Here is a 19668-nt window from a genome sequence, read left to right as displayed (position 1 = left end):
CCAGTTCAAGAGAGACAAAGAACTACTGGAGACAGTCCAGCAGAGGCCAGGAAGATGATTATGAAGGGACTGGAGCATCTCTGCAATGAGGAAAGGCTGAGAGCCTGGGGATGGTTAGCCTGGAGAAGACAACAGGGGATCTTCTCAATACCTAAAGGGCAGGGGTCAAGGGGAGGGGGCCAGAGTCTTTTAAGTGGTGTCCAGTGACAAGATAAGGGCCACAAACTAGAACATAGGAGGTTCCACCTGAACAGGAAGAGAAACTTCTTTCCTGTGAGGGTGGCAGAGCCTGGAGCAGCTGCCCAGTGAGGTTGTGGAGTCTTCTTCTCCAGAGACTTTCAAAACCCACCTGGATGCAAGCCTGGGCACCCTGCTCTAGGTGACCCTGTTTTAGCAGAAGGGTTGGACAAGATGATCTCCAGAGGCCCCTTCCAACCCAGACCACTCTGATTCTGTGATACAGCTACAGCTCTATGTGTGTTTATATCTATTTATCTGAGAGGTTTCATTGCCTGAGCAAGTTCTCAGGTTTAGAAGTTGTGCCCAAGCTTACTTTCACTCAAAATATAATTATTCCTTAGCATCTAACCTCTATTAACATTCAACCAGTGAAGCCTCCCTTTCACAGCACCTCTGCCACCCTCTTTCCTTGGAGTACAACAATAAAGCTCACAGAGAAAAGCAAAACTACCAGACAGGATTTGGATTCCTTTGTCCAGCTGCTGAAACTCCACAAGAATGGACTCTGGAAACACAGGTCCTAAGCCACAATTAGCATTCTGTAATTGCTTTTAACAATGCTGATTTCTGACAAGCCTGTCTTTATACTCATCCTCACCTAGCTGCTTTTGCTGAAGGAGTTTACTTCACTCAGAGCAAGTCCTGTGCTGTGGAGCTCAGAGTCTTAAAATCATAAATATCCAAGAGATCCTGGCTGGTTTAGGTTCACTATTTAAGCTGAACTGCAGAGAAAAAAGCAGAAGCAAAGGTATTTTTTAGAATGGTAGCTGAGAATGACAGAGTGCAAGGCAGCAGAGACCAGGACTCAGCATCTTTGTTTCACAAAGGTGCCTCATTTGGTCTCCATACTAAACATCCCACTGCACAATTTATCAAAAGGCTGATAACGAGTTTCAATTGTGCCCATTGCACGGAAGAAATTTAATGCACTCAAAGCCAGCAATATTTCATACTCCAACAGACAAATCTATATGACACATTATTACTAGAAGGTAATAGAACCTGTTTTCAGGTCCTGAAGTATTCCAGCCCTGTGCCTAAATTACATCAAGACCAGCATATATTTAAAAACAAACGTATTTGAGTGACAGATTTATGGCTGAGGGTCTTGAGAAAGGAAAAACAACTTCCCTGAGAGCTGCAAAACCTCAAACTTCCATTTTCTGGTTCAAGTTGCAGTGATCAGCACAAATTTTACATACAGGAGCACCATGTTAACATTTCATATTACTTAAACTCTTTCCTTTGGAACTGAGAACAGATTACTGATGACAAGAAAATGGTCAGATGACACACCAGATTCAAGGATCCCCATGTTTATCCCCCACTGTTTTTACTTTATATTTTTCCATTCCTAGATTTTAACATCTTAGCATTAGATGACAATAATTATTTGGGTTTAAGAGCAGTTCAAAGAGAGGGACAGTATAAGTATCCCTCCAGATAAGCTGAAAATAACAGCATCTGGCCACCTCCTCAGTAACGACCACCTCCTCATCAAATGAAGAACATTCTTACTAAAGCACATAGACTTAAAGAATAGTTCAGGTTGGAAGGGACCTTAAAAATCATCTAATTCCAACATCCCTGCCATGGGCAGGGACAACTTCCACTAGACCAGGCTGCTCAAAGCTCCATCCAACATGACCTTGAACACATCCAGTGATGGAGCATCCACAACATCCCTGGGTAACCTGCTCCAGCATCTCACCATCCTCCTAGTGAAGAACTTCTTCCTACAAAGCACTTCTAATCTAAATCTCCCCTCTCCCAGTTTGAAGCCATTACAAATCATCCTATTACTCCAAGTCCCTCCCCAGCTTTCTTGTAGGCCTCCTTGAAGTACTGAAAGGCCACCAGAAAGTCTCCCCAGAGCCTTCTCTTCCCCAGGCTGAACCAGCCCAACTCTCTCAGCCTGAACCTCAACATCTTTGAACCTTGATTTTCAAATGTTTCTTCATTCTACCAGTTTTGGGGCCTTGTTTCTTAATTACCTGCATTTAGAAACTTAGAACAACAACAACAAAAATCATTCTAAACTGCCTGCCAAGTTGCCTTTGCTTGGAAATAGATATTTGACATTATCTCACAGTCTTTTCACACATTCCTGCCCTGATACTCCAAATAAAAACGAGGCTGGAGAGAGGTGTGAGCCTGGTTTCATTATCTGAAGCACTTCTGTGCATTATTTGTGATTTATTTCCCATATCTGCTGTGGCCACCGTGTTAAATTTCAGTTCAAGAGAGACAGGAGCAGAAATGTAACATCCAGCAGAAACATGAGAACAGTTTCCATCTTTGTCTTTTTTTATTTAACCACATAAGTACATGTCAACATTTGGCATAAACTTCATAAAAATACAGTACCTTTTTGTGCTGTAACACTAGTCACAATGTTTATATAAAGATTTTTTTCCTTGCTTCCTTGAATTCAATTAACATTTTAAAAAGTGACTTCCCAAAAGCCCTTTTTGTTTTTTTGATAGTTTCCTTATAGAAATTTCTCCAAAATCTACTCTGTAAAAGTTAAAAAGCTAATGCATTTTTAGCCATTCTCCCTCACCCTCTCAATAAAACTGATTTTAAAAAAATAAGAAGTCTTAGAATACTGATCAGCTGTTACACTACTACTTTATGACAGGTTCCCATTTGACTGATAGCATTATAGGTGTGATGGACCCAATTCCTTCAGCATCTGATATTTCTAAGATGCTATTAGGGCTAAAAAGACCAGTCCTATCAACAGACTGATGTCTCAACAACAACTAAAAAAAATACCCAAGCCAAAACAAAGCCAACATGAGTGATATCCAGAGAAACAGACTTTAGAAGTCTTAGACCAGAGAATCACAATTGCTGTGATATTTACCCATGGCAATAAAGAGACAAAAATCCTATCAGGTGAGTTGAACAACTAAAAGGGTGTCCTTGCACTGGGTATATCTTGGAAAGTGAATTCTCTAAATTCTTTATCACCTTCTAATAATGGTGTGACACCAAGAGGAGAGAGAAACTGCAGAAGCAGTTGAGGCAATTGTACCCACACAACTAACTACACTCGTACCACAATGGGGTTGAATTTTTATTTCTCTTTAATGCTGATGATAAAATCCAGGCAGGATCTGATACACAGGGAAAAAGAAAACAGGGCATAGAATTTGAAAGTAAATTTCTTATCAAGTTAGGCGCTGAAGGTCTAGTTAAGGCAGTGAAGGATTTATTTTAGTATCTTTCTAAGGCTATGACAGATTTTTCCTGAATAAAGCATCTTCCCTTAAAAATTTCATGTCTATTATACACCAGCTTATTCTGAATGCACAAGAATGCTAAAAATCCTTGGACACTGAGAAGCTACACTATTGCTCACTGCAAATATTACCCTTATTAGTTTTCTTTTTTTTTTTTTTTTTAATATCAGTAAGATTCCAAGAACATGCACCTAAATAATGAAGTTTCAAGTCTGGCTACAAACTTTTCCATTTCAAAAGCAAGCTTAAAAGCACGTGTTAAGTGATCCCAAAATGACAAATGTTCTTAGTCATCTCAAAGAAAAAACAAAATAAATGTATTTCTCTCAGACATGACTAGTGAAACTATGAATTTTAAGAGAATTTCTAGTATCACCTTGTCCAGAAGGGAGCTGCTTAATGACAGTGACATGGGAAATGTGATGCCAGATGCTGTAGCACCATTCCTTTGTTCCTAGCTGCTAGCACCAAGGCTTTAAACAAACGTGCTTTGACATTCTGACAGTCCCATTTCACAATATCATCAGTTTGGAGAATGGAGTTACTTCCCATGGCTACTTTTAAACTCTTTTTTATTTTTTGGATCAGTGTTAAATAAAATGTGCAAGCATATAATCATTTGCATAGCAAATCTCAAGGGACTGACCCTGAAATAGAAATCCAAACGGTTAAGTTTAAGATATTTCTATCATCAGAATTCACTTTAAGATGGTAAAAAATAAAATACACTTTTTTTTTTTTCCATTTTAAGTCTAGTAGAAAAGGTATTTCTGATTTAGAATTCTTACAGTTACTAGTTTAAAAAGTTGAAAGACGGATGGTTCTTTGCATTGAAATGTTATTCCTTTGGAATCTTCAAGACTCTGTAATTGCTGTTTTCAAATACTGTGATGAAATATGGCCTGGAATCCTTGCTCATAAGGGAACATAAAGGGATTCTGCCACTATTAGCAGGATCTTCCACATCCCAAATTTCAGGCATACTGCAACCAGGCCTAGAAAACAGAAATAACAAAAGACAAGAGAAGAAATGCCATCAAAAACCCATAAACTTGCTGAACTCAACTTTATACCCCCCTCTATGAATATCCAATTGGGCCATCTCTATTTTTTTGCCTTTATACTAGAAATTCTTAGATTACAAAACCAATAAATATAGTAGTAATTTTAAAAATAGTATTGAGACCCTGTAAAATTTGTCTGCTTTTGTGGTTATATAATTAATAAGGATTAATTTGGAGAAGGAAGCATATAAAACAACTTAAATTATACAATATACATTACCAGGGATGCTTAAAACTTCCTATAAAATAGAAGGTGATGTTCACACTCCTAAAGAAAAATTAGGCAATAAAACCTTTAAAAAAGGTAGTAAATCTTTGTGTTTTTATTAAGGCACATAACCCAAATTCCTTGTACAGTGATCCTTCAAAATTAGAATTACTGAGAATTTCCTATTTTTTGCCAAAGATAATAGCAAATAAACAGATTAATTGCCTTTTATTCTAAATTCAAAGAATACAATATCAAAATTCCAAACTGATCATGCTCTAAAAGCCAAAAAGAAAAACTGGGGGGGGGGAAATGTAATGTGACAATTTTCAGTGACCAGCAATGGTCAAAAGCTCAAACTCTGTTTTACTCTGTCCCTTTTATCCATTCTAGGCTTTCATTATCCACATGCTCTTGCCATCACAGAATGACTTGTTCCCTTTGTGAATCTCTTCTGTAGCTTACACTGAAGTTTACAACTACATCCAACAGAGCTTTTCAGGTGCACACAAACACCACAAGGCTGCCAGTGTGAGTAAAGTTAATTATACTTATTAATATCTAGAGATGCTGGACAAAAAAAACCCAACAATGTATTTTGGGCACTTGTAATAAAGCACAGCCCAAGCTCCCTGCTCCAGCAGGGTGACCTAAAGCAGGTTGCCCAGGATCATGGCCCAGCAGGTGAACCACAGAGAGGTGACTCACTTTTTTCTGCTTACACACAAGGACTCTTCCAGAATGTAATAGTTCACTCCCAGTTTTATCAATTCTCTCTTTACTTCTTTTGCAGGTTTTCGACTGTACATGGAGTACACCACTTTAGTTCTGGCCCTTCAAAAAGAGATACACAGATGTTAGCTGGCAACATGGCATGAAAATGTGAGCTTTAGCTTCAGACTGGACAAGAAGGCTTTTATTTCAGAAGACAGGCTAAAACAAAGCTTAAATTAAGAGTGCCACTTGTTTTAATGTGACTATTGTTTCTCAAACATAATGATTCCAAGAACTATGTACACAGCCCTATGATTGCTCAGGAGATAATTCTGTAACAAGATCCATGATCCCTGTGAGCAGATGCGAAGATGTCACAGCAATGCATTCACCATATGATATTTCAGGCTAGAAACCACCTTGCTTGGACTAGAGATGATCAGAAGAAATCATCTGCCCAGTCTCTCTATAAATTTTTTTAAAATGCAGAGTGCAAGACCTGATGATGCCTTGCCTGCACTGAGTCAAGCAAAATCAGCACTTGTAAACCATCATCCTGCTTGTATTACTCAATAATATCCTTTGATTGTGTAAAGCATGACATTGTTAACTCCTGTTCATTTCCTGATGCCATATCATCTGTTTTATTTTCCCCTGATATGCCCTGTCCTATATTTTTGTAGTCAGAATAGAACATTTCAGCTGGAAGGGATCTGCAGTGACCATCTAGTCCAACTGCCCAACCACTTCAGGGCTGACCAAAAGTTAAAGGCAGCTAATGCCAGACACAGAACTAAGGACATAAGGAACACAAAATGACTCCCCTCCTTTTCTCTTTTAGCCCTATCTTGGTTATTTTTTCTTGTATTTTTTTTTTTAAAAAACCATTTACCAAATTACAAAAAAATCAAGCAATGATTTTAAAATGCAAAAAAAGAAATGCATGCCTTCCTTGACATCAATTCCAGCTTAGGAAAATATCCTGATTTTGAAAATAACAAGGTACAAAACCCAGTAATTACCTTACAAAATTTGTTTGTAATGTTTCAATAATTATAGATATCACGAATAAATGACAACCCATTCTGACTTTTTTGGTATATAAGTTTGAAGCCACTTCTCCCCTACAAATTTTACATTATAACATGATGCCATTCCTATTAACAACACTGACAGGATGAATGGCAAATCAAAATGAATCCCCAACTCCAAAATTTACCTCAAACCTGCATCTTCATAGTGAGGGTGGTTGACAATAGGGCGAAGGGTAGACAGTTTAACACTTGCCATTGTGGGCATTGCTCCTGCAAAAACTGCATCTGAAATGCAGAAGCAAAGGCATGTTTGACATGAAGAATCAAGCAGTGAAAGCAAAGAAGCAGTCCTCAAATATCTAAACAGCAATCCTGTAGAAAAAACATATAGAGGGTACCAACAGGAGATGCAAAAAATCACTAATATTTCTAAAATCTTCAACTCAAAATGTCATTAGATAATTCAGCATCTAAAATTTAATACTGGTTTTTTAATGAGCAGAATATTGTACTCATTATGACAACATGTTTTCATTTGTCACTTCTTCCACCACTGTTAAATGAGCAATCAAACCTCAGTTGGCCTAAAAATGTTTCCCTGCTAAAAAGGCAACTACTTTGTTTCCAGCTCATTTTGTGACACTTTTACCCATGTTAGTAAAAGGATGGGTGCAGTCAGTCCTACCAAGTTCTCTAGTTACACCTCACAGGACATGGGCAACGTTGCACATGATTAAACCATTTACCTTGTCTGGTGCTGACTTTTATCCACTCTAAAAGTTCCTCCTGGGGCAGATTGCTAAATTCTCCCATGATGTTCCACTGGGTTTGCAGGTTTGCTGAGCCCTCTATTGCCATCAATGCTAGAATAGCAAAGACCAAGGTTTTGGGCTGGATTTTACAGAAGAGCCATCCAAACAACTGAAATGCAAGAATTGATTTATTTCTAGACAACAATTCTATAATGGTGCATGAAACAATTTTTATTTATCTATAAGGAACCTACCATATATCACAGTAAAAAACATCCCTGCTATTGCTTCTCCACTAAAGCTCAGTGAGACCTCATAAGAAGCATTCATGTTTGAGGAATATAGGGCATTACATTTGTAATTCTATTAAAAAAACTCATTTATGCAGCTTTTACAGTTGTAGTTGGTGTCAAATTCTGCAAATAAAGATGACTCAATAATGCTAACTGCAGTTTTACAGTATTTTATCTTGTATTCACATCAAGAGTTTCAAGATGTAATATATGGATTAGAGATTGCACTGCAAACTTCTAAAAACACATCAGAAAAGCAGACTTTGGGAATAAAAAGTTAATATTGCTACATATGCTACTCTTCCCTTTCTTGAACTAAAAAAAGATGGCCCTTGCATTATTTCCCAGGTAGTTTGCTAGAGGCTCTAAGCAAATACTCATAAATATGTGAAATGAGTAGTTAAGAAGAAAGAATTACCAAATTGGCTACATTGTAGTTTAGTTTAAAATAGTTTTTATATTAATTCAAGTGGGGTTTGTTTTTGTCAAATGAATAGGTTAATTCTTTCTCCAACTATTTTTCTTTGCCTTCAAAATTTCCACTCTAGATCATTCCTCAGATACTGGGATGTGGAAAGACAATTCTAATATCTTTTATATCTTGGGGAAAATCTAGAAGCATTTTATGTTATGGGTGATTTCAAGCTGGGAAAAATAAATTTGAATTAGGCACAGGATTTTTTATTTTTAAGGCTGAAAGGTTTTCAACATGCAGGAATTCAAAACTATACTTCTGGAAAGAATACACAAAAAAATATGGAAGGCAATAAGCTCTAAAGCTGTAAAAACACTGTAAATGAAGTCAAACACTATCTGGATAAAATTGATAGTCAATAAAAAGCTTGCCATGATATAGAAGTGTGTAAATAAAGTCCAGTGTATGTCTCCCTATGCTCAAGCTCAGTACACAGATTATTAACTCCTTTAATAGTGCTCTTGGACAAATTGCATCAAACAAGTCATTTGCTTTACTTGGGGAGAAGGCAGAATGGAACTTGTGTAACTATATTTTTTGACAGGCAATATAATGTGGTATATTTTCAACTGGCACACTCAGATTCAGATTATACACAGAGAAATCTGCTTTAGGACAAATATCTGGGTAATAGGCTAAGCACTGAGATAACTACAGGATTAAAAAAAAGACCATACCTGTTTTGAACACACCAAGGAAGCCATAACACACAGATGTGGTGTCAAAAACAGCTTTAGTCTCATGATTAAAATGGCCAGGACACTGTATGCCAACAGCTGCAGTGCATGGTATACCAGCTGCAAAAAAAACACCCAAGAAACAATAAACACACATTTAGATAGGTCTCATTTCTGTCTTAAACACACAACTTCACTCCCAGTATAGCTTCAGTGGTGAGTTTGAAGAAGACAAAGTGAAGTATCATCCTTGGTACTCACACAACCACAGGCAGCTTGCTGTAGCATTCTCAGAAAAGGTTAAAAAGCCTCAGAGATGTCACTCACTCTTAACATTCAATCTGTGTTCCTTGTGGAAGTGCTGGAAGTGGTAAATCAGGGGTGGTTTTGCAATCAGTGCTTTCATCTGATTGATCATCCTGTTTTGAATGGCATCAGATTTCTCTCACAGCACAAACTACAAATAAACTGCTCTTAAGAAAGCTTTGTACTGTCCTTGCTGACTTAATTCCAAATAAAGAAACCTGCCATTCAATTCTATTTTTTGCATAAATTTCAATAAAAGAACCACGTGTAGAATTACTTTCATTATGACATATTCAAAGCAGAATTTTAACATTATCTGTCATGTGAAACCCAGGTGCAAGAACCAATTTCCTTCTCAGTCTACATGGGGAAAATAGAAGGTCCAGCCCAATTTCAGGGTCTTTCTGTACTCCTACAGCAAAAGCCCCAAAGACTCCTCCCTTGTACCACCACCCTAGCATTAACTAGTATATTTTTTTTGTTCAGCATTCCAGAGTTATTCTAGTGATGTACCAGACCCAGTATGAGGGAATAAAAGATGCAGATGCTTACCTTCCAACAAGCCACAAATATCAAGATCATACCATTGCAGCCTGTATTATAATACTGAGTATTCACACTAAAATTCAAATAAAATTGTGCAAAAAATAGAACCTTACCTCACCATGGTTCAAACGGTCCTCCCTGAATAAAAAAAAAAGAGAAAAATCCATGATTTATGTACTACAGAAGCCCTGGTTTTACTTTGGAGTCATCTATAGAGGCTCCAGATAAATGAATTAAACCAGTCAGCACCCACACAGTTGGGTTTTTTTTTTTCCCCCTCTTGAACAAGCTTTAGAAAATCTGAAAATTTCTTTCTGGAAATCTGAAAACTAATTTCAGCAGTTTCTTAATTACTTCCATGAATTATTCCATCTACAGAACAGCTTATTTAGAGAAACTTCAGTAATGTAAATATTTCAGAAGGAAATATAGATGTGAAAAGAAACAAAATCATGTAGATTTCTTCTCCCAAAACATCTGTGAAGACAGGATGCTGAATCCTGCTCACATCTGTTGAAATGTTGATAATCCACTAGACTACAGAAAGCAGAGATCACCAAAATGATTAGTGATAAGTTAAAAAAACATCCAAAACATGAAGCAAAAAGACACATCAGGGCAATGACAACATTGATTTGGATAAATTGTCTCCTTTTTAATTCAGTTGTGATCCCTTCCTAAAGATGAAACTCAGGTACCTTTAGAACCTGCACAAAATATAATGGGGAGGAAAGAATGTGCATTCACTATTTATAAGACAGCAGTGAATAGGCACATAAATAAATATTGCTTTAGGAACAGGGCACAGAAATAAGCAATTAAATAGAAAATTTGGAGGTAGGAGGGTTAAGATGTCTAAAAGTAAGTTTACTTGCCCAAAAGTTTTAGATATCCTATAAAATTACCCCACATAGTCCATCCAAGCCATTCAGTTACTGAACCTCACATAGTTAACTCTTTAAAAAGGACCAGTTTAATGTAGAATTCTGAATTATTTTGCATACAGCAAATATTTCCAGCAGAACATTCAGTTTCACATTAAAGAAGAAGACACTATTTACCTTTCATATTGGCCTGCCTGAGATAAGGCCCACAGAAGATACTTAACTGCCTGGAGGAAAGAAGAGCCAACAAAAAGCATGAATAAACTTCCAAAAGCACTCTAAAGCATTTTCAACATTTGCTAACTTGAATTACACCTGGGTAACCTCATTTTGAGATAATGCTAAGATAAAGGCAGGCAATGGTTTAGCTGAGAGCTCTTTTTGAGGGTGTTTAATTAGCCAGGCAGTTAGCAGTTATCCCATCTGCTCCTGTATAAACTGTAAGCTGTTTTTACACAAATGATACATAATCAAATTTGCAAAAAAAAACCCAGTTATAAACTTCAGTTATAGTACTCAACAGCTAAGTGCCAGAAAATGTTTTGGAGGTTAACACCAAATTGAGTTTTACCACTGACTCAGAACTGGACCTCTGCAAAATTTATGGAAATAAAATGCAGTCAGATAAAATACAGATGATTTTTTTTAAAAAAAATAATATTTGCTTAAAATTCTGTATCATGTTTACATGACCTTGCCCCAGGTCAGAGAGAGCCAGTTCCAGTCAGGTTCAAAACAGAAGCTGGCCAAAGCTGAGCCTGTCAGTGATGCTGGTGTGATGACATGTTTAAGGTAAAAAACCCATTCTGCAGCAGCTTCAAGAGAGAAGTGAGAAAAATGGGAGAGAAACAACTCTGCAGACACTGAGGTCAGTGAAGGAGGGGGAGAAGGTGCTCCAGGAGCCAGAGCAGCCTGTGGAGGAGACAATGTTGTTGTAGGTTTTCCACCTACAGCACATGGACCAAAGTGGAGCAGCCACCCACCCTGCAGCCTGTGAAGGACCCCAAAGAAGGTGGACATGGTTTGGAGGAAGCTGCAACCCATGGAGAAGCTCCTGGCAGGAACTGCAGGTCAGAGAAACCCACACAGGAGCAAGTGTCCTGGCAGGAGCTGTGACCTGTAGAGGACCCATGCTGGAGCAGGTGGTTCCTGAAGGACTGTACCCCATGAAAAGGGCTCAGACTGGAGCAGTTCTTAAAGAACTGCAGCCTGTGGGAGGGAACCACTGAGCCTGAGAAGAACAGGGTGGAGATGAGGGGAAGGCAGCTTTAGTTTTGTATTTTTAATTGACAATTCAATTAATCTTCCCCAGTTTAAGCTTATTTTGCTCATGACAGTAAACTGGGGAGTGACTCCCTGTCCTTACCTTGACCCACAAGAGTTTTCAACTCTTTTTTTTGCCCCTGTCCTCAGGGAATTATAGAGCAACTTGGCAGGCACCTGGCAGCCAGCCAAGATGAACCCACCACACTCACTTCTTTCCATCTCAAAATAAATAGTGATCCCTTCAGAAAAACTTAAGAATCCAAGGTAAAGGTGATTCACTAAATCAGTTACTTACCCTTTTGATGATTACCCCAAAAACCACCAGAACAACTGGTAATAGCAGAGTCTTTGTGTATCTTACTGGAGTCTAAAATGGAAATAAACTGCATTAATTGCTAAGAGTAGATTGAATCTCATCTGAATTTGGTTGAGTTCCCTATAAATGTTCTAAATGCACCTCTAGATGCTGCTGAAGTCTACTAACCTCACATTAAGAAGCTTTGATGCTCTTCTGTAGCCTAAACCTACCACACAAGACCTCTGCAGCTCTCAGTACATTTTCCATAGACTCAAAACCAGTTCCTGACAGCCACATAAAATCTTAAGTTTCCAGAACTGTGACCTTTCATTTATCCCTGTGCAAACATTCAAGCAAGATCCAAAAATCAAAATACTTTGTTTTGTCTTTATTTCATTTAAAATCCATAAAACCAGTTAAATTTATCTTAAACTCATTAATGACTCTAACTTCACAAATAAATACTTGAACTAATGATGGTAGTAGGAGGTTATGGCTCTGAGATGTTTTAAGTTATCAATGAAGATAAAACAAAAAGTTCCCTCTTCTGTAATCCTCTTTTTTGATCAAATTACCTCTTTTTCCATGAAGTCAAACTCTGCAGCACAGGTATACATCAACGTATCAAAATCCTTGTAGCCAATAAATTTAGATTTTAATATGTTTCCTATATGAGCCTGTTAAAATATACAGGAAAAAAAAAAGCTGTAGTAAGCAAAAAACATCTTGTTTTACACAACCAATTAGTTTAAATGTACATGAGAAATACTTTTTAACTAGAACATAGTCTAATATCATTTATAATATTGTTGAAAGAGCATTAAATATCTATTTCTGGTGCATTGAAAGGCATCTTTGGAGTATAAAATAAAAGGAAGAAGCAGCAGATAAAGGGTGTTACCATTGCAACTGGATTCAAAAAGAGTATAGTTTTGCATTTGTATGTTTTAAGATATATTTAAGGTATTTTTTGCCTCCTGGTGCACAACCACAGATAGGTTTTTAATACTAGAATGTGACAACAGAGGGGCTGAAGTGAAGGGAGGAGTTCTAGCTACAATGAGCATTTAAGAACTGTCTTAAACATCACCTTCAGAGGGAAGTGAACTAAGAAATTGAGTAAAGAAAAGAGGTAGGTAGAAGATACCCAAAATAAACAAAGCTCTCTAAACCCATGTTTAAATACAAACACAGAGGATTTACTAGCCCAAGGGTAAAAATATTTGTCTTTTTAGAAACTTTGGTAATAACACCTCCAAGGGATAACATAAAAATGAAAAAGCAAATATGCAATCCCTCTCTCATTTCTGCAAACCAAACCCTGGAATTGCAGGGAAGCAGATCAGTAAGGTGCCAAAATCAAACATTAAGAATTCAGAAATGTTTGAAAGACACCAGTCAGAGACTCAGAGAAGAGAACTTACATCATCAGCTATTCCAAATGCTAAAGAGGTTAGGTACTTCAAGGTGACTGTCCCAAATAACCAGGCCCATCCTTCAATGACCTTAAAAAAAAAAAACAAAAAAAAAAATCAGAAAGAAATAAATGTCCCTCAACAAATTTTTAAGGAAACCTTTTCTTTTTTAAAAGGTTTAATTAAATTGAGCTGCTAGTTATAAACTCTACATAACCAGGGGTTTTTTTGTGACAACAGGTTGCTTTCAATAGTCCCATTTAATGGCTGCAAATGAACCTAAACACCCAGGAGGTACCTGACCCTTTCCTGAAGGCCTCTGGTTTTTTAGTTCCACAGTATTTTTCTTCTCTCTTACAAACTTATTGCTGCTAGCATAAGGGGCACTAAATAAACTATAATTATATCCTGCTTCTATTCACTGGCTTTGTCATATTTCCCTTTATTTTCCAAGATGGAGAATCCTAACCTATTTTAAAATCTCAGCTATTTAGCAATCCTACTGTAGAAATTCTCTTCATGCTCTGTCCACTTAAATTTCATGGTGGTACACTTTGGGGGGAAGGCATTCTATCTTTTGGGTTGGTTGGTTTGGTTTTTAAGTAAGATACAATGACTGAGGCTGCAATATTTAGGATGCTAAGTATGAGTTTACAAAATATATTACAAAAATATACTTTCTGCCTTCTCTGCAGCTCCTTTTCTGTGGCTTCCATTATGTATTTTTGAGCCTTTAGACCTTTAGAGGCCACTTCCAACACAATACATTCTATAATACTATGGTTTTCCTTCTGGGTGCCTGCTCAGTAATGAGTTGATGTGTTCACAGAACTTCTTTTTTTCCATAAGAATACCAAGATTTCTCTGCTGAAATCAAGGACTGATTTAGGAAGTTATTTTATACTGAGGGTGGTGGTGGTCTTCTGAAAATTTACCATTTAATTCCACCCTTCTAACATTCATACCTTATCCCATGGAGTTGAGTTTATTTTATTTTATAGTTCCAGTTAGATATCTTGTCAAAAAAGGTTTCTTAAGTTCAAGTGCACTACATTCACCCCCACACCCTCATCTACATCCTTCAAAGAGGTCAAACACATCTGACTCCCTTTCCCAGAGGCTGCATCAGATCTATCTGATTTTATTCCATGCACATACAGCCATAAGCAGTTCATCAAGGCTCAAGTTTTCCTTCTCCAAAAGTGACAAGTACTGGTCTGCAGTTTCACAGATGTCTTGCTTAGTTATGTGGTTACAAGTTGCCTGCTGTTGTTCTATTAAAAAAACCCAACCATTAAACAGGACACATTTCAGTGAATATCTAATGCAGTATCTTAATCTCCATCCTGCAGGCACTGCTAGCTTTCTACTTGCTTTTTTCTTTATTTTAAAGGGATTTTCATACAGATCTTAGGTTTTGTAAATATATTTAAGTTGGTAATACATTGATATCAGTAAATTGAAATAACCTTCAAACAGCAACACGTTTAATTTTGTATGTTTACACTCTTTCAGTAATTTTAAGTTTAATTTCTGGGAACATGGACGATTTATCAAAGGGAGTAGTTCAGCTTTATTTCCTGACTTTCAACTATTAGAAACTAGACCAGAGGTTCCTTCTGTATTTCATTTAAAAACCCCAAAATTCAAAAACTGAAATTCAAAAGAGATTAAATTCCTTACCCATATATAGACTTCTCTTCTGCTGCTTTTCAAGACTTTTGGACTCAGTTCAACAATCCCCTAATAATAAAATGAATGAATGTTTTCAAGCAACATATAGTAACAATAAAATACCCCAGTACCCCAGATAAGGGGGTTTGTTGTTTGTTTTGGTAAGTGCCTATTGTTCCACACAGCTATATATTAAAAAAACCTCCATCATTAATACAACCTGAAATATGAATGAATATATAATATTGTGATTTCACCCCACACTGGCAAAAGAGGCCAACATCAAAACTCTTACTGGAGTTTAAGTAAAATTAATGGAAGACTCATCTTCTCCTTAACAAGTAATATTCTGTATTACATAGTTCTAAGCCTCTTTAAATCAAAGGCAAGGGGAAACTGAATCATGTCACTTTCCACAAATGAAAAGAGACATCTGAAGCAATAAATAAATTACTGATAGTATAATATAAATGATTTTGAAACAAGGTAACAGAATATTGGGGGGTGGGAGGAGTTACTGGTATCTGTTTCACAGTATGTTCCCCATTTTATGACACAAGGAGGACTCATTTTAAGCTAATTTGATGTACAATAACTAAGAAAAAAAAAAAATCACTGAGCTCACCCCAAGCTTCTAGTAGAGGCAAGATCAGAAATGGAAATTATTTGCAGTATGCTAAAAGGGATTAATACACACAGTCTTAGCTCTTACTTCCTATGCACATAAATCCCCCTAAAAAAAATATATGAAATAGGTTGTCTAATGGTTTTCCTATTTAAGGAAAAATTAAGATAATGAATGATGAGATGAGTCTCATCAAATAATTTCACTAACACAGCAATGTGATTCAGCAGTTTCAATCAGTCTTAAACCATTATTATGTATGGTTTTGTTCATTTGTTCTGCATTTGCAGTTTCACAGTTAATAAAGAAGCATTTCAAACTCACTCCTCTTTGCTCCCCTTCTTGTTCTACAATTACTCCAGTCAAAAATACAGACATGGTACATTTTACATTGTTATAAAATGGAGAGAGCTATAAAAATAAGAGAACAGCCTTAACTGAATTTCTCTTATGAGGAGGTTTGGGTGTAAAAACTCAAGATTTTTTTAAAATTAGTATCAACTCATTCTCCAAGTACTTTTAAGGTCTAATTCTGTTTGTCATGTCAGGGATTTCTCAATTATCTGGTAATGCAGCAGTTTCACATTTTAGATCAATAAATACATAAAAGTCCAGCAATAGTCTTTGCATATCATACATTTGTTTTCTTAAACAACTTACCCAGATAACTACTAAAGATGCAGCATAATATGATGTCAACAACATTGAATTACCAAACATCAGAATAAAACACACTACAAGAGATACCTGAAAGAAGAAAATAAAAATAATTAAAATGGAAATGGCAACAATTGCCTAATTATAGAAATTACCTTGTGCCAGCAGGCTTACATTTAAAGACACCTACTTCACAGCAAGTTCAAGTTTGAAACTCAGCTTACAGAATTGTTCTGAAAACACTAATTCTAAGGATTTAATGGCAACAGGCAGCCAAGTTTAGATCATTATGTTAATTTATATTGTAAAAGTACTTACAGACAACAAGACCATAGGGCTAACCCATGTGATATAACAGCTACATTTCTGAAGTGATTCCTAACTTATTAATTTAATTTTTTTTTTTCCATATTATTTCTCCATCCTGCTTGTTATCTTTCAGAATCCTTGACAAACATAGAAATGTTGAATAAAATGTTTGTTGTCATCTTTTTTTCCAAACTGAGAAACATATATTTCAAATATATTCAAGGTCAAGGATGAAAGTCAAGGTTGAAACAGAACTTTTATCTGCCCTCCTGATCTCCTGATGGATCCAGCTCAAGCTGGATTACATTTTCTAACTTGGAGAGCAAAATCAATGATCAATCTCTGTCTTCTTCTACACACAGGAATAAAGAAAAAAATAATATAGTTACTTATAAAATTTGTAGACTCTGTACTCCCCTCCTCATTAGTGAGACTCATTTTCCACAGGAAAGTATGGGGGTGCAAAACTTGCCAACACCACAAAACAAAGACTGGCAGCTTACCCAGCCTCATTAAGCTCTCTCTGTAATGTAAAATGATTGTTCATCTGTCTGAAAAGAGGCTTTTTATGACACTTTGGCACCAAAATTCTGATAGAGCTATTGACGTAAGCCAAAAGGCTTGACCATTTTCATCCTGCTTCTGTCAAAAAAAATTACCAAACCAAGATGTTTATTTGTAAATTTGCCTGGAAAATCTGACAGGGATCCAGCATTTTGAACATATATCAGAAATGAGCTGCATGGAACTTGTTGTTTAAATCTTTCTGGGTTAAAACTGTAATCTCATTTCAAATAGCAAAACTCCTGGTAGCAAAATTTGATCATTACCTTAACTTCAAAAATGACAGTCAGATATATTATGCAGAAACTTGCATGCCTTTCCTTTATGAACTCCTTTTGTTGATTTTCTCACCCATTTTTGGAAAAAAAATAGTTTTTCCTCAGGCTAACAGTTCATTTTCTTTGTCCTCCTTTCTAAATATCTTGCCAAACAGTTCAACCACAACATCGTTGCATGGTCAAGACTACAGTAGCCTTCAAAACCCAATTTTAGTTGGCATTCTCCTTCACTGATAAAGAGTCTGCTCTCCAATTTTGACTTACAAACACCTCACTTTTTGTTTCTGCTAACCTGTGGCATGAGATGAATGTTGTCCTTTCAACTGCTTAGTGCTCTTGCTTTATTACTTGGAATGTTTTCTAGGCTGTTGTTTGAGACAGTATCTTTAAGTCCAAGGAATGAATATGAAAATATTTCTACAAATCTTTTAGGCTGATAATTCTTCTGGATTTAAAAGTCTCCTGTGTACCACAGGGATCTTAGCTTCTGACACTGTGATATAAATATAGCCAAGATTAAATCCTCAAATCCAGGCCCCTCCATCCCTTATCATTGCACCTTTTCAATTGATGCTCAAACTCATTTGAGGGGATTTAAGGTTAAAAATAAAAAAAAAAAAAGTATTACCATATGAGCAGAGAGTATCTTCTGTAATTTGCTGGAGTCAATATAACCCATAATATACACAGCAAATAACGAAGCTATCTAGAATCAAAAGTGAAAGGTAATTTTAAAACATTTGCAGTGGTCTATTGCTTCTAGCAGAATACACAGTCACATAAAAAAAGTGATTACTTAATCATTAACTGTTATTGCTACTTTTTGCTAAGTATTTAGGCATTTCATGGAAGTTTCTTTCATAAAGCTTGTGCTGCTCTGAATAATAATTATCAAATTCCCATTTTTAAGAAAGAAGTACTCAGCTTTCTAAAAATCCAAGTCACCAAACCAGCACTAACACATCATCTTTCACCCTTAGTTTTTTAAAAAATATAAATATAGAATTCATTAACATTTTTTAGCCATGGATTTTCAGCAAAGTATGGAAGCACCCTTAATTTGTGGCTGAGGAAAATGAGATTTATTGTTTAGGCAGCTTACTAAAAGTCACATGGGAAATCAATGGAATTATGAATTCAACCTGTAATTTCAAATTCCAGACTTAGCATCTGAAACTGGCAGCAGTGATGAGCTTCTCACATGTTACAGAATTTAATGGCTTCCTCTTCTGCAGTTAGAAATCTTACAGTACCATGGCACATACAACTATCACCTCAAACCAAACAGCATTTGATTCAAGTAGGACAGACAAGTGAAAGAGTATGGAGACATAGATGGATTTCCATCAACAGGCTACATTTTAATCAATTTAAACACTAAGAAAATGTGCTGTGAGACAGTAGCCAACTGCTCACATTAGCATTTACTATGTTTCCAACACTAGCTAAAGTTACCTCCACTGTCTGAACCTTCAGACAGTAAGATTATGCCTCTACTCACAGACTCAAATAGGAAACCATGCAAAATCATGCCAGATATTACATGCCATGCAAACATTGCTCCACTTAAGAACCTGGAATTGCCTAAAGAGACACAAAATCAATGCCTGTTTAATTTTTGTACTTCAATATACAAAGTTTTTTCTTGTTCTAATGCACTGCTCTTAGGCTGGAGGCTGCTTTAAGAGAAAAGTAATTTTTTGGTTTTACTCCTGAAAACAGAAGTACTTTAAGCCTAGCAAAATATTGTGATAAATGTTGTGAATCTTCCCTGAGAGCAAGAGTCAAATCTGGCTGCAAGGGAAGCACTGGTATAGTTGTGAATCCCTATACAAAGCAGCCAAATTTGCCTAGCTAAGACCAAAAGGCTCTGGAGAGGTGAATATGGTCTTACCTGTGTTAGAAGAACAAACTGAGCAAACTGCCAGGGAAGCATGAAAAAGATATTAGAAACACACAGTGCAGTCAAGCTTCCTGTATTAATATTCGGAATCCTTGGGAAAAAGAGACAGAAGAGGCATCAGTAAGTAAAATTACACCAGTGTTTGCATATTATTGAAAAGTACAATAGAGAAAGGAAGAAAAATAAAGTTACCTTGGCATTTACTGGCACTGATCAACTGCAAATCACTGCTCAAGGA

At 36.5% G+C, this 19668-nt stretch overlaps 1 protein-coding gene across 1 annotated transcript in view; it reads right to left on the bottom strand.

Moving 5' to 3' along the window:
- Positions 1 to 4237: 4237 nt before the first annotated feature.
- The window catches only part of LOC103779296 (probable C-mannosyltransferase DPY19L1), a gene marked incomplete at its 5' end in the record, with an annotated part of 37615 nt that continues 22184 nt past the window's right edge, over positions 4238 to 19668 (bottom strand). The window contains 14 exons of the mRNA XM_008946923.1: positions 4238 to 4483; positions 5469 to 5594; positions 6694 to 6793; positions 7255 to 7429; positions 8706 to 8825; positions 9671 to 9695; positions 10619 to 10668; positions 12003 to 12074; positions 12581 to 12682; positions 13430 to 13510; positions 15104 to 15163; positions 16380 to 16466; positions 18156 to 18233; positions 19422 to 19521. Coding sequence (XP_008945171.1) covers positions 4327 to 4483; positions 5469 to 5594; positions 6694 to 6793; positions 7255 to 7429; positions 8706 to 8825; positions 9671 to 9695; positions 10619 to 10668; positions 12003 to 12074; positions 12581 to 12682; positions 13430 to 13510; positions 15104 to 15163; positions 16380 to 16466; positions 18156 to 18233; positions 19422 to 19521 — 1333 coding nt within the window. The remainder of the gene's footprint in view (positions 4484 to 5468; positions 5595 to 6693; positions 6794 to 7254; positions 7430 to 8705; positions 8826 to 9670; positions 9696 to 10618; positions 10669 to 12002; positions 12075 to 12580; positions 12683 to 13429; positions 13511 to 15103; positions 15164 to 16379; positions 16467 to 18155; positions 18234 to 19421; positions 19522 to 19668) is intronic.

Source organism: Merops nubicus, unplaced genomic scaffold (genome assembly GCF_000691845.1).
Source record: "Merops nubicus isolate BGI_N331 unplaced genomic scaffold, ASM69184v1 scaffold19099, whole genome shotgun sequence".
Taxonomy (NCBI): Eukaryota; Metazoa; Chordata; class Aves; order Coraciiformes; family Meropidae; genus Merops; species Merops nubicus.
Note: the sequence above shows the minus strand (reverse complement) of the source record. Positions and strands in the feature narration are given on the sequence as shown.